Consider the following 26,600-nt stretch of genomic DNA (forward strand, 5'->3'; position numbering starts at 1 on the left):
GTAAATCATATTGTGCTTGACATATAACTCTTTCTGTATATCCACTTTGAAATGATGCATCCTTGTATTCCATCACATGACTCACTTGAACACACAGAAAAGCAACCAATGTGCAACAGAAGGACAAAGGATAGACAAAGGTTCACAAGACAGATAGAGAGTCAGCTTGTGTAGCTTCACAGTGATCACATTGCTATGGAAAGTATGAACTGTTTGGTTCCCCTCAGTGACACCAGGTACTCCAGTACTGCAAAAATGATTACTACTCCCAAGTAAGTGACTCTTGTTATAGCAACGGCTGATATCCATGACAGAAAAGCAGCAACTATTGCCAGTAGCAAACTTAAAGAAAATCAAAACCAGCACTGTCCAAAGTCCAAGCAAATGCAATACCATCAAGAACAAGAACCATTACTTCCACATTATGTGCTTAATCCTGCACCATTCTATCACCCAGCTTTGCAACGCAGACCTTATCCCCATGCTCCTGCTCTACCCCTGCATGATCTAGGTTCTGGCCCCCAACCCCTTTTTGGCTGGCCATCTGTTATACCCAGACCACACTCATATGGTCAACCAAAGTACTGGAGATATCAGAAGCCAGATTATAGAAGGTTTTGTTATAGTGTAGGAAAGGCTGAAGTATCTTTTGCTGCTTTACCAGGAGGCCCCTTATATGGGTATCCCACTCATATGCGTGAGAATCCGGTTAGCAGGTGGTGAAGGTCATATACAGTTGGTTCTTCCATAGTGCATTTGTAACATAAAAACTCTTTTGTACCACCTTCCTTCCTTTTAAGATATGTTGAAAGCATGCAGGGTAAGAATGGAGACTATGCACATATATCATGATGCATCATCTTGATACACCAGGTCAATGTATATTCATTGTACTTAGTATAGTCTAATAACTATGGCTCACTTTATACTGGAACAAAACCAACTGGATCAACATCAGCATTAATCCAATTTTTTGGATTTATCACTGACTCAAGCTCTCAGTATGGATTCTGAAATATTGGACCTGGAAGTTCAGGGATTTGAGGAGGAAATTCATCCACATATTGCATCAGAAGAAGACGCCTCTATGATACCTCAACCTCCAGCATACTCTGAGGGCTATCAGATGGAACATACATTGCATTCTCAAGCCAATTCAGCACCTGATGAGCTGAATTCAATGACCTCAAGCGGCTCCTTTGCGCCTGCTGCAGCCAATGAAGAAGAGAATCCCTATCAACAGCATGCAGATTTGAAAATTGACTCAACAGGCTCTGAAGATATCTCTGACCCTAATGCCCTTGCTTATTCTTATTCAGTGCCATCTGACCCTCTCCCACCTTCTCCATACATTGACATTCAGCACATACCTTCTTTAAGCTATATCAAAAAGCATTTTGAACCTGCTCAACATCATCAGCTATACAAACCAGCAAATATCAAACAGTACAAAGCAAAGTAAGTACTCTCTCAACATTATATTTTGAAAGCTGATGAACAATGGTAGACCCCAAATACAAGTAGTCACCCAATCAACAGAGTCTAAGTCTCAAGTAGCTGAGTCAATGCAAATGATGATGATGAACCAGATCGTGATGCAGCAGATGCAAGCTCAACAAATGCAGGCAGCTCAAATGGCAGCCATCAATAAACAGAATATGAACATGCAATCCCAAATGATGCAGCCAGGAGTACAAGGCAACAGGAAGAAAGACAAGCCATGCAAACAGTCAAAAGGGTCTATCAACATTCAAAGTAAGTCAGATTTACACAACATCTCAGGTTTTTACTGAACCACAGCTTTCAGACCGTGCTCAGAAGGTCAAGCAAAAGCCATATAAATACAGATCTAAACCTGTCTTGACACCAAACCTAGTGAATCACCTGCCACTGCCTCCAATAGCAAGTAAGTGATTGCAATATTGACATTCATAACATGGCTGATCAACAGACAGATCCAGTTCAACAACCCTCTATTGAAACTGTCGCCTTGGACAATTGGCAGGAAGCTACCATCATACTCTGTTTTGCAGCGGTTGGTCTGATTTACCTTATCTGCTCCAGAGCTGGTGGAGAGGAGAAAAAAGAGGATGTAGCTAGGAAACATATGTCATAAGCAATAAGACATAAGTCATATAGGTAATCATAGTAATCATAAAATGTCATTCCTACCCTTTGTTCCTTTGGTCAAAGGAGTGTGTATTGATATATGCATAGCAAGTATATCTTATATACAGCATGCTTGTCTATTGTTCAGATTATTCTGTTGTGTCAACTATTATTGCTAAATATATGTGATTTTGCAATGATTTCACTCTTACTTATACTACTCACCTGTTTATTTGCACAAGCCCAAAAAGTTGTACACGGTGGTTTTGAGGATCCTTCCTTGCATGGGGGAAGTATGTTGACTGTGAGTTGCCAGCCATTCATCTTGCTTGCTGTTGACACCTTATAAAGTATACCTTATGGACCACTCCCCCAAACCTGGGAGAACCACTCAACATCATTATATCCAATCAATCTGATCCAAGAGTTTTAGAAGAGACCATGCTAGAAGGGGGTTTGTACAACTACCTGGAAGCAGCTGCTTTTGGTGGACAGTGTTTTGGCTTACATATGGGAGACAAACAACAGAGCAACTTGGGAGATGGGAATGCAAATCGTGAGTTCAATGTTTGGTACATGAATTAGCTGAACACTTGATTAGAGACCCAAAGAAGTATTCTAAGGTATCAATATTTCCACAATCACTTCCTTGGTACCTGCTTGGAAAGTATATATGGTGGCAATCATATCAGGGTATTCAAGCAAGAAACCACTGGTGCTTACTTTATGAGGTGAGTACCCATTGTCTAGTGTCACTCATCTAATTATGGTGATTAGTTCTTCTGCAGAAGAAGACAGCAGCAAGAACCATCAATTGGGTCTTAATGCGTAAGTCAAATTTTGAATATATCAGACCTGAGCTGATCTTCAATGCAGATATGACTCTGGCAGGTAGGTTTTCTATCTGAAAAGCTGTGCTAATATGTCTCACCAGGGATCTCTTTGTTGGTAATGCTACAAGTATAGCTATTAAGGGGCACTTAGACATCAACACTACTTTTGCTGGAGAAACTGTTAAAAGAGGGTGGAGATATAGAACAACTGTGAATTATGTTGATGACCTGGTACCAGCAAACAGAAGTAAGTCAGTCATCAAAATGCAAGTAAATTTGAACTGATGCAGACTATAGCCAGATGGAACCATTATACTGGGTAAGTACATCCTGGGCATGGGTATCACTGAAATTGACTTGACATCAGGGTGCAAGCTGTTGGTGGGGGGGTTTCTGATGGGCTGGTAGCTGTGTTGACTATACAGGTAACAAAAGATGATCCTGAGCTATTGGCTGATCAAGTGTGGTCTGCTTTGGGAATGTAACCTTTGTTCATGCATCCTTTTTGACCCCTTCCTTTTGGTTAGTTTGGCTTACTATGACACAGCTGCTGATAGCTATCAGTGATCAAAGTCTCTACTAGTCCAAGCAACATTTGCTTGTTTACTCTATTTTGGATATTGTATCATATCAATCAATAATAGTAAAATGGCCTCTTTCCCTATATATGAGGATGGCTATCTGCCAGGTACTGACTATGAGCAAGATCCATCTTTCTTGTATGATAATCACCCCACTGCACCCCCAATCTATGTACAAGAGATACCATATGAAGATGAATCTTATGAAGATATCAATATTCAAGACTCATATGTAGAATATGAAGAAGAAGAGGATGAACTACCTGAAGCTTGGATCCCTTACTCTGGCCATACTGATCCTCCCCTTGGGAATGGTAACCAACAGGTTATCATTGGTGCACCATTCCCTCAACCTTGGGATTTAAAACAACACTATTGTGATCTGTATCCTGCAGAATGTAATAAGATTGGAGGAGTGTTGTTGGAGAGAAACAACACTAGTGGCAATGGAACTATAGAAAGTGATATGGGGGAAAGAACAGGTCTAAACCATGTTGATTTATCTGGATGTGGGTTAGCTCTGCTCTTGCTATTGCTCATCTTACTTGGTTTGAATGGAGGATGGGCAGGGGATAAAGCTGGTAGAGATAGAGAAGGGTCAGATAGATCTGATGCAAGGGGAGGTAAAAGTGATAGAGATGGTAAAGAGAAAATTAGTAGAGATGGGAAAAGTGGTAACAGCTCAGATGGAGAGAAGGGTAAGAAGAATAGAGATAGGGAATTATCAGGCAAAGATGGTAAAGGGAGACCAAACAGAGAGGATGGAAGTAGAATAAAGAATGGCGATACACCTGAAGAAAGAGATAAGAGGAAGGCAGCTGAAAGAGCTAAGAGACAAGCAAATAGTAAAGATGTGAAAAACAGGGGCATTAAAGGGGAAACCCCAGAAGAAAGGGCTGAGAGGAAGTCTAGGGAAAAAGACAGGCAAAAAAATAGGAATGGAGAGACACCAGAAGAGAGATCTGAGAGGAAAGCTAGAGATGCAGCTAGAAGAGATAGAGATAGGAACAGTAATGGGAATGGTAAAGATAGAAGGTCACATTCTGGTGAAACACCTGAAGAAAGGCAAGCTAGAAAAGACAGAGAAAGAAGGGATAGAAATAGAAATGGCAAGAATGATAGGTCAAATAGAGAGACTCCCGAAGAAAGACAATTGAGGAAAGACAAAGAAGCAAGGGATAGAGATAGGGGTAAAGACAGGAACGGTAATAGGAAGAGTGATAAGTCTAACAGGGAAACTCCAGAGGAAAGGCAAGCTAGGAAAGATAGAGAAGCAAGAGACAGAGACGGAAGAAAGAACTCAAGTGCAAACAACCACAAATCAAATAGAGAAACACCTGAAGAGAGACAAGCAAGAAAAGATAGAGAAAAAGATAGGAAGAATGGTAAACAGAGATCATCCACTGAAAGAGATAGTCAAGACCCATCAAAGAGATCTGACAGAAAAAAGAATGCTAAAAATGAAACACCTGAGGAAAGAGCAGAGAGGCACAGGAAGGAGGGGAGGGAAACGCCAGAAGAAAGAGCTGAAAGACATAGAAAAGATAGGGAAAATAAAGACAGAGAGAAGAATAAGCAGAAGAAAAATGAAACTCCTGAGGAAAGGGTGGAAAGACATAGGAGAGAAGGTAGAGAGACCCCTGAAGAGAGGGAGGCAAGGCATAAGAAGGAAAGAGAACAGAAAAAGGGTAAGAATGGTACTCCTGAAGAAAGGGCAGAGAGGCATAGGAGAGAGGGAAGAGAAACACCTCGGGAGAAAACAGACAGGTTGAAGAAAGAGAAAGAAGAACAAGGTAGCTCTTGGTTTAGTTCATCCATGCTATTGGGTCTGTTGTTGTTATTAGCACTCATAGGCTTTGCAGGGAAGAGTCATATTCCTCAAGGTGTGCCTAGCTGGAATTGGAGGACTCCCAATCTCTTTCATAAACCCAGTGGAATCATTGGAGGTAATCTGTTAGGTGAAGATGGTGGTGTGCTGGGAACTCCAAGGTCCTTTGTCAAAGGTAGTCCTAAAGTCATCCCATCTAAATCGAAATGGAAAGTGAATGAACCTGCTCATATCCATATCAACAATGTGAACTCTTATGGTGATGATAATCCAATTTCATTTGGTGATAGTGACGCACATGTGGTGGTAAAAGAAGCACAGAGTGGACCTGTTATTGTAGAAGAGAAGATATGGGAACCAATCAAATTTCACTTTACTGGACCTACCAACCCTGATAGATTACTCAATATGTTCCTGGCAGGACTGATTGTTAGTCTACCATTAATCCTGGATTGGATTAGGGATTATCCTAAAGTCAAATATGATCAACCAGATTGTATCTCTTCAACTATCCAACTTTTTATTTTGGCTGGATTGATCCTCTTTGGATTGCTAATTGCAGATTGGCATTTTGGTTGGTCCACTACCATGGCACCTTATGCAGAAGTATCGGTCGACAGTGTCCAAAGTGGATTGACACCTGTATTAGTGGGTGCTGTAGAAACCACTGAACAATTAGTATGGGGTTTGGAAGATGTGCTGTTTGGTGATAGTAGGGTTTTGCTTGGAATGGGTTTAGCAGCATTGGGTGTTTTCTTCCTAGCTCAGCGAGAACCAAATTCGGATATACCATCAACAGAATTCTCCAATTATACTACTCAGGCTCTCGTCTTTCTAGGTGCGCTCTTGGTCGGTATGTTGCTCTGGAACGCTTAGACAGATAGACAAATGATCAGGTAGAAATACATTGATATGCGATAATTCTTTGCTGTCTTCAATTATTAATTACAGGATCGTCTCGATTAGGATCATTGACCAAAGCAACAATATCAACTTCTCTCGTTGTACTGATATTCTTCTTGCGGCCATGGATGATAACGAGGATTGACGATGTCAAATGATACAATAATACAGGTCAATCACTGGGTAAGTGTCTTTCTTTCCAAAAGATTGTGTTGCTGACGCTGCTCCTCGATTTCGAGCTGATCAGGCGGGTTGAACTTTCCCGTTGATCATTGCAATATCGATTGAAATACGGACTTTGAGATTTGTTTGAAGTGACACTCATCTTGAGTCGCCGTGTTACGGACAGGAGAAGGAAGGTACGGTCTGATGTGACTTTCACTACATCAAGAGGCTCCGTATGAGGGTTGGCGTTGATCACTCGAAGCAAGGGCCTTAAAGATGTCATTATTCGAGTTCATTCGAGTCGATTGAGACTGGACTGGCATCGATTATGACCAGAGATGATGCACAATTGTAAAAGTCGTCCGGCAATTTAAGGTTGTGCAGGATTGAGTAACATGAATATTCCCTATTCCAACGTCAAGTCGTTCATTTGACGATCCTTCTCACGATCCTGCTCAAGTATCTGGGGCGAGTAAATAACGACTTTGTTATTGGTGCAGCTCCGGTGTACACTGAGATGTACTCACCTTGTCTATTGCTAATGATACTTGTACTCCTTCAATCTGCAACTGCGCTGTTCATGGATATATGAGTGTGATCATCCTGTTTGTTTCGACATGGAGCGCGGGACTCCCAACGATATCGGTCGAGATGCTACTGGGTTGGTGACATGTGTTAGTTGAACGGTGGTGGGAGCGATTCATATCACGGGAGATCATGATTAGTAGATTCAAGACAGGTAAGCTCGATATCTGACCTACTAATCATCCAAATGTTAGTACCGAGTAATACAGGTGATCATGCCTGCTTGGGTCGACTGGCCTAAGTCGCTACTCGATTAGGGTATCTCCGCGCCGATACTTGTAGTATCTCGAGATTCAGGTGGGTATCGCCTCTTCGTCTATCACCAAATAGCCCACAACGACCCTTTGCATGGTTTCAATCGTTTTGAGCAAGAATGGTCAGAAGGTTCACTTCGGCTGATCGGTCGCACGGTTGACAATTCAGCCGCTAATGAGGCCGGAGCACAAACTAAGGAGATGAGTTAGATCCATGTTGTTCAGCTACTCCCGAACGTGAAGAGGGCCAATAAGGAAGCATGTATGGGGCGTGACGGCGAAGGTCCAAGCTGCGCACGAACAGTAGAGGACGGCAATGCTGTATATAGAACATAAAAGAGAGTATGCATCAAGTCGTGTTTACATCCTTGCGGGTGGCTATATACACAGTAGCTGTCTTCCGTAGTGCAGCAAAGTTGATTATGTAATAGTGGTCTTGTACAAGCGGGATTTGGTTTGGCGCGTCCTCCTGTTGAGGGTGAAGGTGGTGACAGCGAACAGCGAACGGAGAACAGAGAACAGACCAGTGATCAAACAATCATCATCCTCATCACTCCCTTATCAACAACAGCCACTACATATCAGACACCATGTGCACCTTCCAATAATCCTAAACGTCAGCGCACCATCTAGCAGAACCTCTGGAATCTCTCAAGCCTCGTCGCAGCAAATTTAGCATCGCCAAGCATAAACAAACTAGTCCATTCGGTCTCTGATCAACTAACTCCCAAATCCCCCAATCTTTTACCTCGGACATCCGTGAGCAGCCATAATCCCTTCTCTACCCCTTGAAACAGTGTATGCTGACGACGTGTGAAAGTTATTTCAGCCATCATGCCATTCTTACAATCCATATCAAACTTTTTCGGTGGTCAGTCTGGTACCAACGGTTCGTCAAGTCGAGGTGCGAATAGACGTTCAGTCATGAACTCGACAATGGACGCGTTCAGTCTACCTACGGCCAGGTATGCCAATGGACCGGGATATGGGGATGGTGGACTGGTGAGTCACAGGAAGAGGAGGGACCTGCTAACAACATCAGCCTACCGATAGCGCAGCGTCTTCACCTGGTCCAAGTCGAAGAGGAAGTAGTGTCTATCCACCGAAAGATGCTTTGTAAGTCATCATCTCACCATCTTCTGATGTATTGCTGATATATGGTGTACCTGGTAGTGCCGGTTCACCGAATTATTTCCCTCCTCCCACTCATACTTTCCACCGTCTACGAAATGCTCTTGTCGACTCCTTTCCCGAACTTCTCGAAACGCTGAACGGCCCCGCCAACCCACACCTCCTCGCTGCTTTCGAAGCTGAGCTAGGGTGCAGCTTGCCCCGCGCAGTCAGAGAATCCCTCTTAGCTGTAGATGGTCAAGATTTAGAAGCCTGTGCCAACATATCTGGTTCTGGAGGATTATTCATGGGATTACATTTCCTACCTCTCGAAGAAATCATGAGAGAGTGGGCATTCTGGAGACAAGCAGAACACGATCCAATGGCTGGAAACAATGCAGCCGTCCTGGCTACAATGGCTAGTGTCCCACCCAACTGGATCAAGAAACTCTACGCGTGCAGAGGTTGGATCCCCCTATTATCGGATCGCACGGGAAACTACGTTGGTGTGGATTTAGATCCTGGAGCTGGAGGATCATGGGGACAGGTCATTGTCTTTGGAAGAGATTTCGATAGGAAGTGCGTGCTTTGGAGGGGTGATGGTGAAGGTGGATGGGGGAAATGGTTAGCTTCGTTCGTGGAGGAGTTAGAATCAGGTGAAGGATGGGAAGCAGATAAGAACAATAATACATCAGATGAAGAGGAGGACATAGGATATGGAAGCTATAATGGTGGTGGATCTTTTGGTGAATCAGGTAGAGGCCTGAGGCTCGGTGGAGAATACAGAGGATGGAACGTGCTTGAGGCGTGGTGGGATAAGTCCGTCAGAAAGTGGGAAAGCTTAGGTTTAGGTTTAGATGTGGAGGATATCGAGAAGGGCTTAGAGGAAGCAAGAGTTCTGGCAGGCTATTCGAATGAGGCGGAAGGTAAAGGGAAGGGTAAAGCTGTGGATGGGTTAGGTATTGGGATGCGAGTGGGCGAGAGCGCCGCACAAGTCGAAATTCCAGGTGAGCAAAATTGTCTGGTGATGATTCGCAGTCGCTGACCCCGACTTAGTCCTCGGTTCACCTTCCATTCCCGCTGGTCCTGGTACACCTGTCCCTCACGACTCGGACGTCCTGCTTCCACCCGCATCACCCGAACAACCTCCTATTCCCAAAATTCGACATCCTGCACCGTCCCCAGTCCGCGTCATCACCCCAGCCACTGATCATCCACTAAAAGCACCTACTTCCGCTTCCGGCTATCTCTCTCCTCCATCTCGATCGCCTCCTAGATCTCGTCGTAAAGAACCGCTCCCTGTCCCATCACCGATCGACCTACCCACACGAGCGGATGTTCAAGCTATGGCAGCGATTGCTCAAGCGGAAAAGTCAGGGCTGCGAGGTGGTTGGGTGATGAACCTTGATGTGTCAGCTGGTAATGCTTCGCGTAGAGCTTCCAGAGTTTCCGCTGGCGAAGCTGAGATGGTGAATATAGATTTAGAAGGTGGACGAGCGGAGAAATTTGGTTCACCTAGAATGTCAGATGCAGAAATGGAGAGGCAGCGAGAAGAAGAGAAATTAGCTTTGGCAGGATTAGAGCATCGTCGATCACCCGTATTGATACAACCGTCCAGAACCCCTTCACCATTATCACGAGAATCAAGCTTTGACGAAACTTCTTCTATCACTGGTTCGGAGCAGACTCCGAGAGCGACATCCAGAGGACCAGGATCAGAAGGGTTGATATCTGTTCCACCATCTGTTATAGCCGCTACACAATCTATACGACCTCCGCCACGAGCTGCCAACAATTCCGAGCTCAATATTAGAACTTTTATCAATGAGGATGAACGTGATCGACCGGTTATACGCGGTAGTAGTTCTCGACCAGGGAGGAAAGAAAGAGAATCAAGTGTGGTGTCTATGACTTCCCAAGATGAGTTATTAGAACGAGCTACGACTCGATCACCCAGCCCGAGCTTCACTGGTGAGATCGCTCATTCACCTACGGCTATCACCATGTCGAGGAGTAATTCCGAGCAGGAAGAAAGATTAGCAAGTCCCCTTGTTACTACAGGTCTGAGAAAGGGAGAAAAGCCGGTGGAGGAGGAATTGGAAGAGATAAATCTTGGGGCGTAATCACGATTGAGCTGGGCTGGGTTATGATAGAATGCATTTTTACGTCTTGCGTCAGTCAGATTGGAACTGATCAATTTTTAGAAACTAATTTACGATTATCCAACCATGCTAATCACATTCGTTCTATCTACCCAACACGTCAAATGCAAGGGACATGTTAGTAAACTCCAAAACCAAAACCATTGATCATTGCCAAACTACCAAAATTCGCTTCTCCCCTTGATCCTCGAACTCTCACCTGATCTTGTGGAGATGAGAAAAAACTTGCGAACCAGGACACCCACTCTACCAATTTGCTGTTATCGATAGTAGTTGATGAAGACAGTCTGACACCATGTCTGTATCTTCCCCAATTAGAAGGACATGAAGAGCGCTGATAGTCTTCCAATGCTCGACGGAATGATCTTATAGCTCGTATATCGATATCAGGTGAAGGGTTCACAAGGGGTAGGAGAGGTATGTCATCGGGTTGCGAAACATGAGGATGGTGTTGAGTTTGTGGAGAAGGGAAGTCGTTACGTGGCGAGTAAGGGGGAGGTGGAAGGTTGGGGTTAGGGTCAATCATGATTGAGAGTTGTGATTTCGAAGAATCCTATGGGGTGTAGTATGGTGAAATACGGGAAACGAGGGAATGATGAGACGCGAAGACGAAGTCATTTCATTCCATGATATACTCTTCACCTCGTCCTCTGAAGTGTGAGGTCACTTGTCTTCCGACCATATCTGACCAAATCAGTCAGTTACCAATAGTCCAAACATGCTTCCATCACCTTGAGGCTATCAAGCTGAAAAGAAGGTTGAAGGCTTTACGAGTCAGATCTTCGGGATCCTTTGATGGTGAGTCATGGGGAGGTGTTTGATCCCGTCTAGTGAGATGGGAATTGACTCGATTATGTTCATATACATAGATGTAAGTGTATTCTATGAAATTTCGATGTTGGGATCAGTCAATCTAACCCACTTGCATCACGATCTCACCAATTCTCATAACCCATCGCAGCCTAAACTATCCGTTCAGTATGCCTCATCACAACCACTCAATTTCAGACTGCCAGTCCGCATCTCCATCTCCTTCACAACCAGTCAAGCAAGTAGACCTCAAATCACTCGAGAAAGACGCTCATTCGACCTCCCCTTCGCCTAATACGAGACGCAATTTCACCAGCAACAGCTCTACTTCGGCGGCATGGTGGGCTTTCAACTTCCTCTTGGAGCACTCCAGAATCCATTCTGATCATAGGGTTCAGCATAGAGTCCCGGGATTTAAGCATAGACGAAGGGATAAGGCTTGATCGGTTTTTGCTGTAACGAATGATATCTCGAAGTATATTAGACAAACCTCATTGTGAAAGTCGCAGACGGGTATGACGGGGATACTCCGCCGTGTATCTTTAATCTCACTGTCTCATGTTGCGCTGTACCTCGCTGTTGTCTATACAGTACATATGACCTGATTGATGTATAAGCCGATGTCTGTCTCGTGTGCCATTATGAACAGTGATTTTATATGTGAGTTGTTGAAGTGCCACTTGGTAATTCCGTTGAAGGGTGGAGAAAAGATCCCGTTGGGAGCCATGCCACGTGGCGTGGGTGTGGATGTGCACTGTCATCATCATAACATAAGGATCAGGACTGTAGTAACCAAATACCCAAGTACCATCACCCATCTCCATCCCTATCCCTGACACATCATCGCATCAACATACCAACATATATAAGATACATACACATATACCCGCATCGGCAGCCCACAGAATCACCATGTCTGACGTATGAGCATCGCGCGAGAATAAAATCATATCGAGAGCCTGAGCAGAACACCAGGAACAGTGGTATTTACACTGGGATCCAACTGTACCGGTCCCTCTCCTTTCAACCATTATCAACCTCAATATCGAACATTACCATTTACGTGTGTCTTTGACATCACACCCATCTCACAGCTCGACACGCTCACAGAGGTCATATCTCGTGACCACTCCTGCTATTCCACCACCTTCTGCGTGCGATTCGTTGCCGACTAGACCATCCGCTACACCAATCACTCCAACATGACATCCTTCAACCCCCTCCCAGCTCACGTACAGGCAGCGCAAGATCAATTCACGTCGGACGGTATACCCACACCAACGTACATGGGGATGGTAGATACTGGTGCTCAATGGGATTATATCGTTGGTAAAGATGGGCGCAGGAGGTAAGTTGATGCACCGAGCGTTGCTAGCGCCAAACTTCGTAATTTCGCGTTGACTGGTTTATCTCTCCAGTCGGACACCATCCAGATCACCACATAGGTCAGCAACAGAGCCATCCGTACATCGACCATCCTCCCTATCTCAGTCCCAAACACCGGATCAACCTCCTCTCGGTTCATCTTTCCCCTCGACCTCTGCTCATCCCCAAGAACCTACCATCAACGAAGAAGCAGCTGCGGTCATATCACGAAGTATGAACGCACAGCAGTATCAACAGCAACAACAGGAACAGCAGCATCGACAGACTAATGGCAATGGTACGACAACAAACGGCCATGAGAATGGGACGTACAATGCTGCAGGTAGTTCATCCAGAAGTGGAAGGAGCAAAACTAGGATTGTAGGAGATTGGCAATTAGGTAAAACGCTAGGTGCAGGTAGTATGGGTAAAGTCAAACTTGCAATAAATGTCATAACCAAGGAAAAGGTGGGTGGTAATCTCTCCTATTCTAGTATACAGTCTGCTGATTATGTATCCAGTGCGCGGTCAAGATCATCCCTCGGTATACTGAAGCTACTCGTCGCGAAGAACCCAAAACACCCGAAGAAGCTGAGAAACAACGCCAGCGTGATGAGTCGAAAGAGATACGTACGATAAGAGAAGCTCACATCTCCCTATTACTTCATCATCCATACATCTGCGGTATGCGCGAATTCATCTCCCATCAGAATCATCATTACATGGTATTCGAGTTCATCGATGGAGGACAAATGTTGGATTATATTATATCACACGGAAGGTTGAGGGAAAGAGCAGCTCGGAAATTTGCTAGACAGATTGGATCGGCTTTAGACTACTGTCATCGGAACTCCATCGTTCATCGTGATCTGAAGATTGAAAATATCCTAATATCAAAAAATGGTAATATCAAGATCATCGATTTCGGTCTATCCAACTTATACGCACCCAATAGACATCTCTCCACTTTCTGCGGTTCACTCTACTTTGCTGCACCAGAATTGCTCAATGCTAAAGCCTATACCGGACCTGAGGTCGACGTCTGGTCTTTCGGTATCGTCCTCTACGTCTTGGTCTGCGGTAAAGTCCCCTTCGACGATCAGAGTATGCCAGCGCTACATGCCAAAATCAAGAGGGGTGCTTGCGAATATCCCGCTTGGCTCAGTGCGGACTGCAAACATCTGCTCAGTCGGATGCTCGTCACCAACCCTGCTGAACGAGCTACTCTCACCGAAGTCCTATCTCACCCATTTCTAACGAAAGGTTATGAAGGTCCACCTGATTCTTGTCTCATTCGCCGAGAACCCCTTCGTGCCGATGAATTAGATTGGGAAATCGTTCAAATGATGGAAGGATTCACTTTCGGTTCACCTGAACAAATCTACGATGACCTACGTGCGGTTCTCACTTCAGATGCTTATCTAACGTGTGTTGCTGCCTACGAAGCTCGCAGAGATCGACGAAGAGGCCCTTCTATGTCCACCTCTAGTATGGATGTCAGTAACGTCACCGACTCTCCAAAGAAGAAGCGATTCAGTGGATTCGATTTCGCCAAGAAGAAGCTATTTAAAGAGGAGAAGAAGGTCGAAGAACCGGTTGTAAAGGAGAAGGAACCCTTAGATCCAACTAGAGGATTTGATCCACTTATATCCATCTACTTCCTTGCTAGGGAGAAAGTCGAGCGGGAACGAGTATACGGCAAAGGTCATTTCGCATCTTCCACCATGTCAATCGACGGAAACGATGCAACTCAGGGCTATGGTCGACAAGTCGCTCAGCTGCAACCACCCACTCATGCTATGGGTGGTGCATATGATTCTGGTAATCTACCTCAACCCCGTCAGCGTACCGAGGAGGTTCCCAATCCCGTCATGCAACATCCTCGTGCCGATCAGGAACGATCCAACATCGCTGATGTACCCCATGCGCATTCAAGACAACCATCTCTCAGCCAACCTCCTCTCCCTTCATCCCTTCAACCCAGCCCTATACCTATCAGCGACGAAGGCTTGACTAAGAAATTCAGTTTGCTGGGCAGAGGTCCTCGCCCTGCTTCTTCAGCTGCTCCTTCACGCGCGAGCTCGACCAACGTTCCTCCTTCCCAAGGTATGACACCTTCTCCATCAATGCCGCTCACCGCTGTAGGGGATCACCGACGAGCTACCACCGTTTCCGACAAGGCTACAAAGCATGAACGACGTGTCTCAGTGGGAAGCATCTCCAACATATCCAGTACAGTCGGTAGAGCCACTGGTCTCAGTCGAAGATCCTCACAGCGCGAGCGTAAAGGTACACCTAACGAGCCATCGTGGTTGAACACGCCGAAAGAAGCGGACGAATATCACCCAGCACAATCATCCGTACATGCAGAAGATGCTGCCAACCTCGAACCGGATCTTCAATCTGAACTAGGTGCTGGAACAGTATCCGATACTCACTCCAGCAGTGACGTTAAGTCTGTTTACCTCAAAGGCTTATTCTCAGTATCTACAACATCGACTAAACCTGCTACTCAACTTATTCGAGATGTTTCGAATGTTTTGAATCGACTGGGAATTAAACACCGTCCTATCAAAGGTGGATTCGAATGTGTACATATCCCTTCGATCGACCTGAACAGCGTTGTCAATGGTGACGAAGCGAATACGAGCTTACATTCAGTCAACCAACAACCTGGGCAGACCAGGAGGAAGCCATCACTTAGGAGGAAATCGAGTAAACAAAATATGAATGGAAGTAGGACTACCTCTCCTGCGCCAAACAAGGCTTTGCAGGCTGGATCCAGTGGGACGTTCAGTATGGGTGAACCGCATACTCCTTCTACACCTGGAAAGAGAAGTACACCTGGTGGACCACATGTGCCACAAGAGGAGGATGAGTTGGACGCTTGGGCACTGGCTCAGTCCGGTGCAGCAGGTAGTAACTTGATTGTGAGATTTGAGATATTTGTTGTGAAGGTGAGTTACATATCATTTCATGTTGATCGGATATAGAATAATGTGCTGATTATCGTGTTTCTGTTTCTGTTTCCAGGTATCATGGATGCCTTTACATGGTATACAATTTAGGAGAGTAGGAGGTGATGGTTGGCAATATCAGATGTTAGCGAAAACTATCCTGAGAGAAATGAGACTATAAGCGACCTCATTTTCGCAAAGAAACAACAACAAAATATGGATATGAAGGATTGCTGTTTATGTTTTTATGGAATGGAGTGGACGAAAAGTCCTCTTACTTGTGTATGTCTTGTTCTTCTATTTTTCGTTATTTGTTATGTCAGATTTATATTTATTTCGTATTGTCTTTTTTACCCACTTAACACATCATGTTGGCTTGATTTGGCTTTGCTTTCATTTTCAGAAATTCTGCTTTTTGCTACGTTGATAGATTATGAAATGCTATGACACGATTCGACATCAACAGTCATTGTGCACTTACAATGGATCGCAAGACAATGCTTGACGACATTAGCTCAGCCCTGTCCTTCTGCCTGTGCTCCAAGGTCAGTCATTTGTATAGGGTAGACCAGTCTGATACAACTCAAGCGAGCAGTGCAGACATATGCTTCGATCTGACCTTTATCATGTGCTGGACTGTACACCAATCATTTCTACAGTGGTGTATCAATCTACTTCCAATCATTACTTGCCTTACTGGGATTCAACAATAATGAGTTTCCCAGCTATGAGCGAAATCTCAATCTCACCTTTTGGTAACCCCCAACCATCCGATACTTATTTACTGTACCCTCCTGGGACGACTCATCATTCCCATCCCTTATACACCGAATTAGATGATCCAGGCTGTCTATTCCGATCGGTGACTAGCTGTGTGGATAATCAAAAGTGGGCAATCGACGTGATTGAAGAATCGGTTCATATTCGTATACCAAGTACGAAACAGGCAACATCATTCGTTCCTGATTTTAGATCTTCTGAAGATCAAAGACAAACCATTCGAGTTCAATAGTGATCCACTTCCTGGGATGATCGACCGCAGTAGTGGAGTGCCATAGTGTATCGAGCCTGATTCGGTATACATCCCCGGAAAACGTTACGAGATTGATATGTCTTCTGGAGCAATTACCAAGATGGACACCCTGGCCAAGAGCCTTCTTCAAGATGCTATATCAATAGCATCTAGAAGGAATAGTACGATGGTATTGGAGCTCTATCGTATATCAGGACGGTCACGCTGAATGGAGATTCGAGGAGGTTGAAGATGTCCAAGGTCCAGATAGCTATTTCCACAGGTCAGATTGCTGTCACTCCTGATGGATCTTCGACCAGACAGGTCCCTTATGATGAGGCCAGACGTATATCGGCGGGGGACAGTGATGATCGTGATTGGGAGGAACGAAGACCTGGATTACAATTGTTTGTGATGGAGATTGCAGTTCCACATGAGAATCAGGAGTAAAGATTATAGGGTTGTTCTATCTCTGGCATATTAGACGCTCCAGATTCACCGAGCACCTCTCCTTTGTACTCAGCTCCACAAAACGACATTCCTCGCATGACCAAGGATAACAGAAGGCTTGGCCGCTGTGAGCTTCCCCAACCATTCTTGCATCGATTCGAGTCGACTCCAGTCAATGAAGGTTGGAAGATTGAGTATAACCCATATATAACATAGTAACGCTTTTCACTCTGTTTGAGCACACCTTGAAAATTCCTTCACCTCTTCCCAGTACTGTACTATCCACCTCTTGTATCAGCTATTGCAACACCTTACAATATGAGTGATCAACACCATTCGTACCTGTCATCATCAGGCTCAACAATGTCTACCGTCCCATCTTCAGGTTCACAAACTTCCTCGAGGGTATGTACCAACAATGAAGCTCATCCTTCACATCTGATCGTGGTAGATCGAACTTGGACAAACGAATCTATGACCCATGTCACCCATATTATCAGTTGCGTCAATGACCCGAGAAGTGGTGAGGAAGTCAACCACAAGGCAGAGTTCAATATTGTTTCTGCTTCGGCCGAATTGTCAACGGCAGAATCGATGAATATCGTCATCCCTTCTACACTTAAGATCCACCATCGACCTTGGTCTGAGATTGCCACGTTGAAAGTCGACCGAGATATACGATCAGAGGCGGAAGTGAATATACGTTCTCAGATTGAATGTGAATCTACACCCACACCGATGATCATGGAGGAAGATCAAAGCCGAGGTAAATTACGACTTGATGGCGAACAGTGGATTCCTTTGCAGGTCCACAGACCATCTCTGGACAGTGAAGCCTTGAACGGTCTGGATCAAGATAGCAAGAATCTTCTCTCGAGTATTTTCAATGACAACGCACGAGATCTGACACTTAGTTCCATTTCAGAGGATTCAGATGATAGAAGAGTCATCTGGAACTTTGAGCCTAATGATATTGGTTCCCTAAAACCACCTAAACCAACGGTTTCTGTTTGGTATCAAGGGTCAACAGACGGAGACGAATATCTGGAGGAGACTCCGCTATCGTTAGCTAGAGGCCTTTTCGAAAAGTACGAGGATCGAAATGGAGTGGTTTGGGAAGATAGCTGTGATATCACCCAAAAGTCATAGGAAAAAGACATGCATACGATATATAATGGAATATCATATATCCCCCACTGGATCGTGTATCATGTATGTGTAATCCAGGATCTGCCCATGTTACACCTTTCTCAGACTGTTATAATGCTACGATAGACAGAACAAATCAGCTTAGCCAAGATGTTGATCGATCGCGTCATGGCGACTAAGACAGATACTCACTTCACCAAGTCCGTACATCCTCTTGTGATAACTTATTCTCACCACTTTATCTCCCGCGGCCAAACTCTGTTCCGGAGTCATCGCTCCTCCGAAGGCATCAGCTGAGCCACCGTGGGATACAACGGTGGGTGGACCTCGCTGGAAGACGTGGATCGGGACGTTGTATTGACGAGAGAGAGCCTGGATCTAAAGTCGGCGACCAGCAGTATCATATCAGCATTCTGTGATACAGCTCTTTATCAATATGATTATAGTGACAGCTTCGACTTACCTCAGGTTCACCACCCCATTCGCCGGTCTCAGCTACTAGCTGACAATACTTCTTGAATCCTGCTTCGGTTATCACTCCGTCGTCGGTCGCTCCCGCTGAGTCTTCCCCTGTGATGGACGGTAAGAAAGGCATGAAATCGTCTGGATGGGAAAGCATGAATTTGGCTGCGGCATTTCGGGTTACGGAATAATTCTCGGCCTAAAGTACAAATGGGTGTATCAGTGATGCTTGTTCATTTCTGACCTCAAATACGAAAGAGCACTCACATCCTTGGAAGGTAATACACCAATCTCGGCCAGTTGATCCGCTATAGCAGAATACATACAATGGCCATCCGGTGCGATCTGTCAAGACCATTAGCTTCATTCAGCTTTGTGGTTTGCTTTTCAGAAACCACACTCACCTCGTATATCTCTCTTCCGAGGACAGTACAAGCATCACCGATTACCTGAATCTCCTCCAACCGTTCTTTTTCCAGTTGGGCATTCCAATTGGGATCATCGGGAGGTGCGGACTCAAGGAGAGCTTGGGTCTTTCGTGCCTATAAGAGTGGTCATTACGACAAACATTGGTCAGTCTCTCAGTCATCAGAGTCAATGTATATGATTATCGTCTTCATTGTATTTGACAAATGATGATGGAACAGCAGAAGATTCTCGCTAACTCAACTCACCTGTCTCTCCTCGAATTTCTGTCTACTTGATTTTTTCTTCTTCCCTCCTCCGTTTCCATTATTGCCCAACCCAAATGCACTTCCATACATCCCTCCCCCAGCAGGTGGTGGAGGTGAAACAGCACCGACAGTAGCCGGGGGTGATATAGTCGTAGATTGCTGTAAACTAGCGGGTGATGTAGAATGTCCAATGGCTTTTTCATTTTGATGCATATTCTCCAATATCAGATCTTCCTGTACTTCTTCCTGCGAGAGCGGTACAGCAGGAGGAGGTAGAGCCTGACCCGAAGGCGGTGAGATCATTTGGCTGAGGGAGTTTGACGAAGTTGAATTTGATTGAGGGGGTGAAGATGAGGGAGACGTAGATGTTGATGGATCAGAGGGTCCGGAGTTGGGAGAGAGGAGTTTCTTCAATGCTCGTCGTTTACTTCCTGGCATTGTTAGGGGAATGAAACGAAGGGAGTAAAGGGAAAGACAAGTAAAGTGCTGATAAGTCGTGTTTGAAACGTGTATGGTTTGATTAATGAATTGATTGAAATGAGACTGAGTGATTGTCCTCCTAAATGACTTTGGATGATCGAACAGCTGTTGAGGTTTGTGGATACCCAGACTAATTGTTATCAGGATAGGGGTAAGATAGTATAATGGACCAAAAAGCTGAAGATGAAGGACAAAAGACGCAGTCTCAACTTAACATTTTTATCTTGAGCTTTAAAGCTTCACAATGACGATGTGCACGTGGCACTCCACTACTCCACATTATTTTCAATTTCACCGTTTCAGTGGAGCTAAATATCATATCAGATATATACATGGAACAGAAGTCAAGATAGACAAAAAAAAACATATGTATAGAATAGACAACTATAGTAATCCGCTTACAATACCTGGAAGAAGGCTGTTAGCGGAAGTGATTCAAGGAAGAAACCAACATTGAATACCAAGAAGTGAAATAATCTAGTGTACAAAATACTCTTTGACCTATAAAGAACATGTAACTATGAATGTTAAACACAAACTCGTTTTCATCCCTACATCCAACCTACTGTCATCCTTGAGCTTGACAAATCACAGGATAAATCCCAGATGTTCAGCCAACGGACCCTGCCCCTGGATCCCCCCGCCACCATCAACCCGCTTATCCATCCCATTGTCATTAATATGACTAGACGATACAGGCACTTGTCCATTCTCATACGATTCAGCAAAGTTCGATCCAGCAAGAGCCTCGAAGAATCCATTGATCGTTCCAGGGGACATTGCAGACAGATCCAGCTCGTCGATTGAATTGCCATTCTGCGCAGGGCCCGGAGGGGAGATTGACGAAGAGGTTGAACCAGGATTGGTATGTGTAGGAACATTGGCACTGACTACACTTGCTGTTGAGGTTGATCCCTGTCGAGCGAAAGATGGTGAAGTCCCCGTCGCGTTCATGCTGGCTCCTGGGATACCTTCACCTGTTCTGGTGAACGTTCGAGCTGCTTTTAGCATATCGCCATATCGCACGCCTGCGAAATGGTTGTATCCCGGTTCGGTATGAGGTGAGTTGTTCAGCTGGTTGAGCAGAGCTACTGCGAGCCAGTAGAATGGCAGGGCATCTATACACAATACCAATCAGCCTATGTTTCAATCGGAATTGAATTTATGAAATTGTTGACCCACCTTCGCAGTAATTCAGTGTCTCTTTGGGCAACTCAGGCTCGGCGCCCGATGACCCACTCGAAGTACTTTGAGGACTGATACCCGCCGAGTTCGCTCGAGAAGCATTCGACGTGGACGGGGAGATACACAATCTATCGAAATCCCATCCTTCTCTCCACTGCCAATTAACGATCGATCAGCATTCATTGTTGCCAAAATCGATTCAATGAGCTCACCTTCTGCAAACCCATGCCAAATCTACCTCGCAAACTCTCTCTCGTGATCCTTCCTAGATCAGTTCCATCTTGCGCCAACATCCTTTTGGAAGGTCTCAGCCAGCCGCATCCTACCCATAGATCCGTAAGATCCCTCCAATCTCCTCTATCTCTTTTACCTTCCCCTATATCGATCACTCCCCTCAGCAGCGTAAGCACCATTGCCAATCTGGCGAACGGTCCAAAGTCATGAGTGTTGAGCAAGTTGTAGTACTTTGTATCGGCACTTTCATGCAAGTTGTCGAAAGATCCGAACGTCGGTAAAAAGAATATTCTCCTCATACCTTCATCCAGACTCATAGGTCTGTATTTCTTGACAGCTTTTAACCATTCAATGGCTGTTGGGGCTTTCCACAGGGTATCGGGCGCCGGTAAGGGTAGATAGCACAATTCGCAGGATGATAAAATGCAAGGAATATTGGATTCCAGTGCTGAAACTGTATCCAATTGGTATACGAGGTAAGCGGTCCGACGTCGAGTCTCTAGCTGAATCCACTCCTTCCAGCACCTATCGAGTTCGTTGGGAGTGTACGGTTCAGTGGGTAGTTTGATTTTCATGGCGAAGTGATCAGCTTCGGGAGTGAAGAAACCGATTTGTCGAGTGATCTGGCAAGGGAAGTAACGATCAGCATGATGGAGACAAAACATACACCACCTGTACTTACATTGACAATAGTACCCATGAACATGTTCGCAGTGAGCCTCTCTGATTCACTCTCACTTAGGAAGTTTGGTGTGTGATATAAGATCAATGCTTGGAGCAATGCGACGTTATATTCAGTCATCAGCACACCTTGAGCAAGCGAGAATGACTACGTTTGGCCCAAAGTCAGCTGATTGTCATGGACGTCAACTTGAAGCTTACCTTCACAAGCATATTTGTCTTCTCATTCCTGACTATAGGACCATTCTTCCAATTGTTCACTTTCTCCGAATCGTACGGTTTGTCATCGACGCTTTTCTTCCAGTTCGCGGCATAGATACTCTCCCAGCTCTGATCAGGTACAACCGGTCCGTCTAGAGCCTTAGGCGGAGTTATACCGCTTAAACCTAAAGATTGCAGTACAGCGGTATCCGCTGCAGTAGTGTTCCCGGTTCGTATACCGCCGACTGTACAAATCGCAAATGCCAAACAGGCAGCTGTATCGTTGAGCTTGAACGTCGGCATGTGAACGAACGAGAAATGGTTCAGGACGGTATGGTAAGTCCGACAAGCCATGACCGATAATGTACGCAGAGGCGGCAATGCCCAATGAGGAATTTGATATACACCAGCAAATCGTTCAGCAGGAAGACTACAAACATCATCAGCGCTCTGTTCATTCCAAAAGAATAGGTGACACTCACTAGAATGGACTGGTCTTGTCAAACCATTCTTGACCTGCTCTCATATTCATCTCCTCGTTGGCAAGCCTGAGAAGGGGCCTTTCCGGATTGGGATTCTCGAGCGTCTGAGGTACTTCATACATCGCCATTTGATCCAGAATACCTAGAATGGTAGGTGACATTGGTGTCGACTGCTGGGTATTTCCACCACTCGAATCGTTCGAGTCCGTATTGGTGATGCCAAATGCGGAGGGAGAGAACAGCGATGAGAGAGGGAAGGGTGATTGAGGTTTTGGAGTAGTACCAGGACCAGTCGTGCCGTTCATGCTCGAAGCGAACATTTGCATCTGACATGAAAGAAATACACGCATGTCAGAATACTCGTATGTGTTCTAGTAGTTGAGTACACTTACCCATCCTAGTAGTGTGCCCATGTCACTATTTGAGTTCAGGGTCGATTGAAGCGTCGAACTCTGCGTCGATGTCGATCCCTTCTTTTGGGAGTTCGAGTTCTGCTCTTGTTGATTCGGCGATTGCGATTGGCTCTGGCCGTTGCTGTGATTCTGGTTCTGGTTCTGACTTTGGTTCAACACTCCCTGTGTGCCCATTCCGGACATCCAGCTCATCGCGTTTAGAAAATTTTCACCGTTGGTCTCACCTCCATTCACACCGGGGTTTTCACCAGTGAGTGTCGGATCGACAACAGGTTGCTCGGTGGTATCGGTTCTGGATTGATCGACATGCGTATCACCGTTGGCTCCATTGCTAATTTCCGCTTCCTGCTTCCTGTTGGCAGCTACAGCAGCTTCCATCATCATGTTGATCGTAGGGTTATTGGCCCAATCGGGAAGATCCTTTGGTAACTCTGGATTTTCTCCACCAGGTACACCTCCAGGGTAGGCCATTGATAGTAGAGCTGAGGCATCTTCTAGGTGATTGGGGTCATTCAGGCTATGAAATGGTTGACCTTGTTGAAACATTGGTAACAAGTGGGGTGTATAAGTCGAACCTTCAGGCACACTCCCAGAACCATAGAATGGATTCCCATTACCAGCAGAATAGACACCACCATTGCCCATACCATTTTGACGACTGAATCGATTAGCTCCTTCGGGATATTTGTCATTCTCGTCTTCACCGCCGGTGAAATCATCTTCGAGGCTTGGATCTAGGCTGGGATCGAGCCGCGGGCGGGTAACGTCTCTTTCTTCATCGCCACTGGATCGTCGTGGATGCTTTCGACCTCTAGGTGCCGGTGATGCATCTCGTGCATCGGTGCGGGATGATGAGATGGGTACACCAGGGTAGTTCCGTTGAGGTGCGGGAGGAGAATGTGAGTTTCGGTCGGTAGGCGGCGGTGTGGGATGACATCGACGTCGGTGGCGGAGTAGGACGTCACTGTGAGAGGAACGGGAATGGAATGTTAGTAAGCTAAGAGGTTTATGCAGCTTTTGGTGAGATTTGTCAACTTGCCTTCGTGCAAAAGCTTTTGTGCAATCTTTACACTGGAAAGGTCTATCATCTTGGTCTGTATAAGACGGTCATCAGCATGGGTCATGGCACACTTCATACATCACAGCTTAGTAACGCACGTTTTCGCTGATGTCGTTTCAGATATTCCATACGACTGTAATTCTGTGAAGCAGATCAATCATTAACATCGTCATTTCACCTTCTCCAGAATGAAACTTATAACATAGGCAGTACTCACCTGTCCACATCCTGGGAAATTACAAGCAAAAGTTTCTTTCTCTTTACCTTCTTTACCTCTACTTCTGCCTGACGATGTGGGCGTCAGACCTTCGACCGGTAATCCAGTGACAGGATCGATAGGCGAGGCCGCACTTTGCCTCCTTGCGGGCATCTTGAAGAGAAAGCTAGCTAGCTCTGATCCTTCTGGATCGATGTTTTGATTTTGGGACGAAGCGACTTTTCCGGAAAGAATGGTCGTTATGAGTGGAGGTGGAGGGAGGAAGAAGTAAGGTTATAAATACAACAAACCACAATGAGTTCACCGATGAGTAATATAAAAGTGACTTTCCGCTGCAACGTTCCCTAGTCGATATTCTACGTTTTCTTGGTCGAAGTCGGCGTGCTTGGATGTATGCGGGTTGCTGTATGCTATGTCCTGATACGAGTGACTGAGTGTGTTAGCTATCGTGAACAGCAGTGACTGTGAATGAGGATAGTGGAGGTGGAAGAGGAGGATGAATGAAGTGGAGGGGGGATATCCAGTGCAAGTGGATGAGAGGCAAAGGCTCATCGCTTCACCACCACCATTCAGGGTAACTCGGAGCCCCCTATAACTCCGAAATACCGAAGAGTGGCATCCAAACCCACAAGAACCAGGACCGTATCGGTAACTGAGATTTCGAGATTTCGAGATCTCATTGAGCATTTGAGCATTTGTCTGTTCATACATGAACTCATCACTGCATCAACACACCTCGAAACCCAAGTGATCCACAGCAGAGCAAATCAAAATGATACAGACAATTCTCAGACGTCTACCGACCCTATCAAACTCCCTCGCAGGACCGTCCAGACAATCCGTTCGACAATGTTCCTCTTGTCCCCCTCCCACGCCTGCTTCTTTCACCTCATCACTAGTCAGACCCACCTTGTTATCCCAAATACCAAGTATAACATCCACGCCTAAGTCGACGATAAGTAGGGTACAGCCTTTAGTAATGCAAGTGAGAGGTATGAAGGTGAGGAGTAGTGTCAAGAGATTCTGTGATGGTTGTTCAGTCGTGAGGAGGTGAGTGATGCTACTTTCATGTAATACTCTTTTCATTCACGTAGCATGGAGGAGATCTGGATATTTTCCCATCGTTACGTTATATCAGTTTAGGTGGAACGATGCGTCATCTGCTTTGGTAAGCTGATCAATGGGCATTTTCGTGCAATATAGGAAAGGAAGAATATACGTTATCTGTTCAAAGAACCCTAAACATAAACAAGTAAGTTCCCAGCTCTCACTTATCCTCTGTGTTTAGATGAACAACGACGCTAATGTATGATATTCCGGGATCAGCGTCAAGGATAGTTTGTAGAAGCAGAAAGGTGATTATCGACACCGTACCATAACCATATACCATGCACACGACTCTCTTCTTTAGAGCGATGATAAATCATGCCAAGTATACCTCCTTCTTATACAACAAACTGAAAACAAGAAAGTTGAGCTACTGATATGGATGATCTCATACGACAGTGTGGTAGTATTGCTCAGTATATGCACTTTCCTCCATCTCCTCCTTTCAATCCCTTTTTTCTCTAATGACGTAGATCAATACGACACTCCCGAGTCAAGTTATCTTAAGTATATTACCTATAATGAAGATGAGATACATCCAATCTATCAACAACGTTATACCGCATACCACCATTTTACATTCGGGATCGACTCGCACTTCATCAAATCTATTTGGATCCATCAACTGGAAATGTCTAAAATATCTTCTAGATTATCCTCATTTCTCAAACCCCATTTCACTCCCTCCTGTAGATCTAACAACGATATACAACCGCCCAAATCTAAGAAAGACCATGAACAAGGCAATAAGGAATTTTCAATTCCCCTCTCGACGAATATCCATATAAGTTATAATGCCGTTGATGAGCGATATGGTGTTCATCCACTGGTTAACTACGAAAGCTCGAAAGACGGGTCTGGAGGCTCTGTTATTAACACTACTAATCCCAATACTTGCACCACCTCGGGTAAGAGTGATAGTCAGATTCTAGCCAGTGCTAATGTAAATACACAAGAGATGTACGATTCACCACTATACAATAACATGTGGCGAGTGAAATCTTGCCGACTTGTCAATGGACGTAGATGATGGACCAAAGTCGTTCGAAAGATATAAACACTGTCCTAGATAATGTCCTAGACGATAAAATCAACAAGATCCTGGGGAAGTTAGGCGGAGACGGGAAATAT

The 26,600-nt window shown here is 45.1% G+C and overlaps 12 protein-coding genes across 12 annotated transcripts; 9 read left to right on the forward strand and 3 right to left on the reverse strand.

The window, feature by feature from the left end:
• Positions 1 to 255: 255 nt before the first annotated feature.
• Positions 256 to 723, forward strand: V865_004234 (uncharacterized protein; the record flags this gene model as incomplete). Its single annotated transcript, XM_066228019.1, has 2 exons — positions 256 to 272; positions 315 to 723. The coding sequence occupies 2 exons, from the start codon at positions 256 to 258 to the stop codon at positions 721 to 723; spliced, it is 426 nt and encodes a 141-aa protein (XP_066084116.1).
• A 280-nt stretch (positions 724 to 1,003) lies between these two features.
• Positions 1,004 to 2,116, forward strand: V865_004235 (uncharacterized protein; the record flags this gene model as incomplete). Its single annotated transcript, XM_066228020.1, has 4 exons — positions 1,004 to 1,458; positions 1,508 to 1,755; positions 1,808 to 1,906; positions 1,956 to 2,116. The coding sequence occupies 4 exons, from the start codon at positions 1,004 to 1,006 to the stop codon at positions 2,114 to 2,116; spliced, it is 963 nt and encodes a 320-aa protein (XP_066084117.1).
• A 434-nt stretch (positions 2,117 to 2,550) lies between these two features.
• V865_004236 (uncharacterized protein) lies at positions 2,551 to 3,427 on the forward strand (the record flags this gene model as incomplete). The annotated part of the gene is made up of 7 exons (XM_066228021.1): positions 2,551 to 2,665; positions 2,711 to 2,840; positions 2,887 to 2,937; positions 2,986 to 3,000; positions 3,044 to 3,189; positions 3,240 to 3,261; positions 3,310 to 3,427. The coding sequence occupies 7 exons, from the start codon at positions 2,551 to 2,553 to the stop codon at positions 3,425 to 3,427; spliced, it is 597 nt and encodes a 198-aa protein (XP_066084118.1).
• Positions 3,428 to 3,590: 163 nt separating this feature from the next.
• Positions 3,591 to 6,227, forward strand: V865_004237 (uncharacterized protein; the record flags this gene model as incomplete). Its single annotated transcript, XM_066228022.1, has 1 exon — positions 3,591 to 6,227. One exon carries the CDS (start codon positions 3,591 to 3,593, stop codon positions 6,225 to 6,227), a length of 2,637 nt encoding a protein of 878 aa, XP_066084119.1.
• Positions 6,228 to 8,092: 1,865 nt separating this feature from the next.
• Positions 8,093 to 10,491, forward strand: V865_004238 (uncharacterized protein; the record flags this gene model as incomplete). The annotated part of the gene is made up of 4 exons (XM_066228023.1): positions 8,093 to 8,223; positions 8,312 to 8,374; positions 8,432 to 9,375; positions 9,425 to 10,491. The coding sequence occupies 4 exons, from the start codon at positions 8,093 to 8,095 to the stop codon at positions 10,489 to 10,491; spliced, it is 2,205 nt and encodes a 734-aa protein (XP_066084120.1).
• A 157-nt stretch (positions 10,492 to 10,648) lies between these two features.
• On the reverse strand, positions 10,649 to 11,056 carry V865_004239 (uncharacterized protein; the record flags this gene model as incomplete). Its single annotated transcript, XM_066228024.1, has 1 exon — positions 10,649 to 11,056. The coding sequence occupies one exon, from the start codon at positions 11,054 to 11,056 to the stop codon at positions 10,649 to 10,651; it is 408 nt and encodes a 135-aa protein (XP_066084121.1).
• A 1,486-nt stretch (positions 11,057 to 12,542) lies between these two features.
• On the forward strand, positions 12,543 to 15,843 carry V865_004240 (uncharacterized protein; the record flags this gene model as incomplete). The annotated part of the gene is made up of 5 exons (XM_066228025.1): positions 12,543 to 12,688; positions 12,759 to 13,003; positions 13,049 to 13,173; positions 13,227 to 15,662; positions 15,739 to 15,843. The coding sequence occupies 5 exons, from the start codon at positions 12,543 to 12,545 to the stop codon at positions 15,841 to 15,843; spliced, it is 3,057 nt and encodes a 1,018-aa protein (XP_066084122.1).
• Positions 15,844 to 16,795: 952 nt separating this feature from the next.
• On the forward strand, positions 16,796 to 17,124 carry V865_004241 (uncharacterized protein; the record flags this gene model as incomplete). The annotated part of the gene is made up of 2 exons (XM_066228026.1): positions 16,796 to 16,880; positions 16,946 to 17,124. The coding sequence occupies 2 exons, from the start codon at positions 16,796 to 16,798 to the stop codon at positions 17,122 to 17,124; spliced, it is 264 nt and encodes an 87-aa protein (XP_066084123.1).
• Positions 17,125 to 17,487: 363 nt separating this feature from the next.
• Positions 17,488 to 18,273, forward strand: V865_004242 (uncharacterized protein; the record flags this gene model as incomplete). The annotated part of the gene is made up of 1 exon (XM_066228027.1): positions 17,488 to 18,273. One exon carries the CDS (start codon positions 17,488 to 17,490, stop codon positions 18,271 to 18,273), a length of 786 nt encoding a protein of 261 aa, XP_066084124.1.
• A 90-nt stretch (positions 18,274 to 18,363) lies between these two features.
• V865_004243 (uncharacterized protein) lies at positions 18,364 to 19,847 on the reverse strand (the record flags this gene model as incomplete). The annotated part of the gene is made up of 6 exons (XM_066228028.1): positions 18,364 to 18,390; positions 18,466 to 18,651; positions 18,737 to 18,934; positions 19,003 to 19,080; positions 19,140 to 19,277; positions 19,410 to 19,847. The coding sequence occupies 6 exons, from the start codon at positions 19,845 to 19,847 to the stop codon at positions 18,364 to 18,366; spliced, it is 1,065 nt and encodes a 354-aa protein (XP_066084125.1).
• A 630-nt stretch (positions 19,848 to 20,477) lies between these two features.
• Positions 20,478 to 24,515, reverse strand: V865_004244 (uncharacterized protein; the record flags this gene model as incomplete). Its single annotated transcript, XM_066228029.1, has 10 exons — positions 20,478 to 21,007; positions 21,072 to 21,228; positions 21,287 to 21,931; positions 21,991 to 22,137; positions 22,191 to 22,620; positions 22,673 to 22,998; positions 23,065 to 24,049; positions 24,125 to 24,179; positions 24,244 to 24,286; positions 24,363 to 24,515. The coding sequence occupies 10 exons, from the start codon at positions 24,513 to 24,515 to the stop codon at positions 20,478 to 20,480; spliced, it is 3,471 nt and encodes a 1,156-aa protein (XP_066084126.1).
• A 619-nt stretch (positions 24,516 to 25,134) lies between these two features.
• On the forward strand, positions 25,135 to 25,700 carry V865_004245 (50S ribosomal protein L36; the record flags this gene model as incomplete). Its single annotated transcript, XM_066228030.1, has 3 exons — positions 25,135 to 25,412; positions 25,566 to 25,614; positions 25,689 to 25,700. The coding sequence occupies 3 exons, from the start codon at positions 25,135 to 25,137 to the stop codon at positions 25,698 to 25,700; spliced, it is 339 nt and encodes a 112-aa protein (XP_066084127.1).
• Between the last annotated feature and the right edge of the window lie 900 nt (positions 25,701 to 26,600).

This window comes from Kwoniella europaea, chromosome 1 (assembly GCF_036810445.1).
Source record: "Kwoniella europaea PYCC6329 chromosome 1, complete sequence".
In the NCBI taxonomy this organism is placed as follows: Eukaryota; Fungi; Basidiomycota; class Tremellomycetes; order Tremellales; family Cryptococcaceae; genus Kwoniella; species Kwoniella europaea.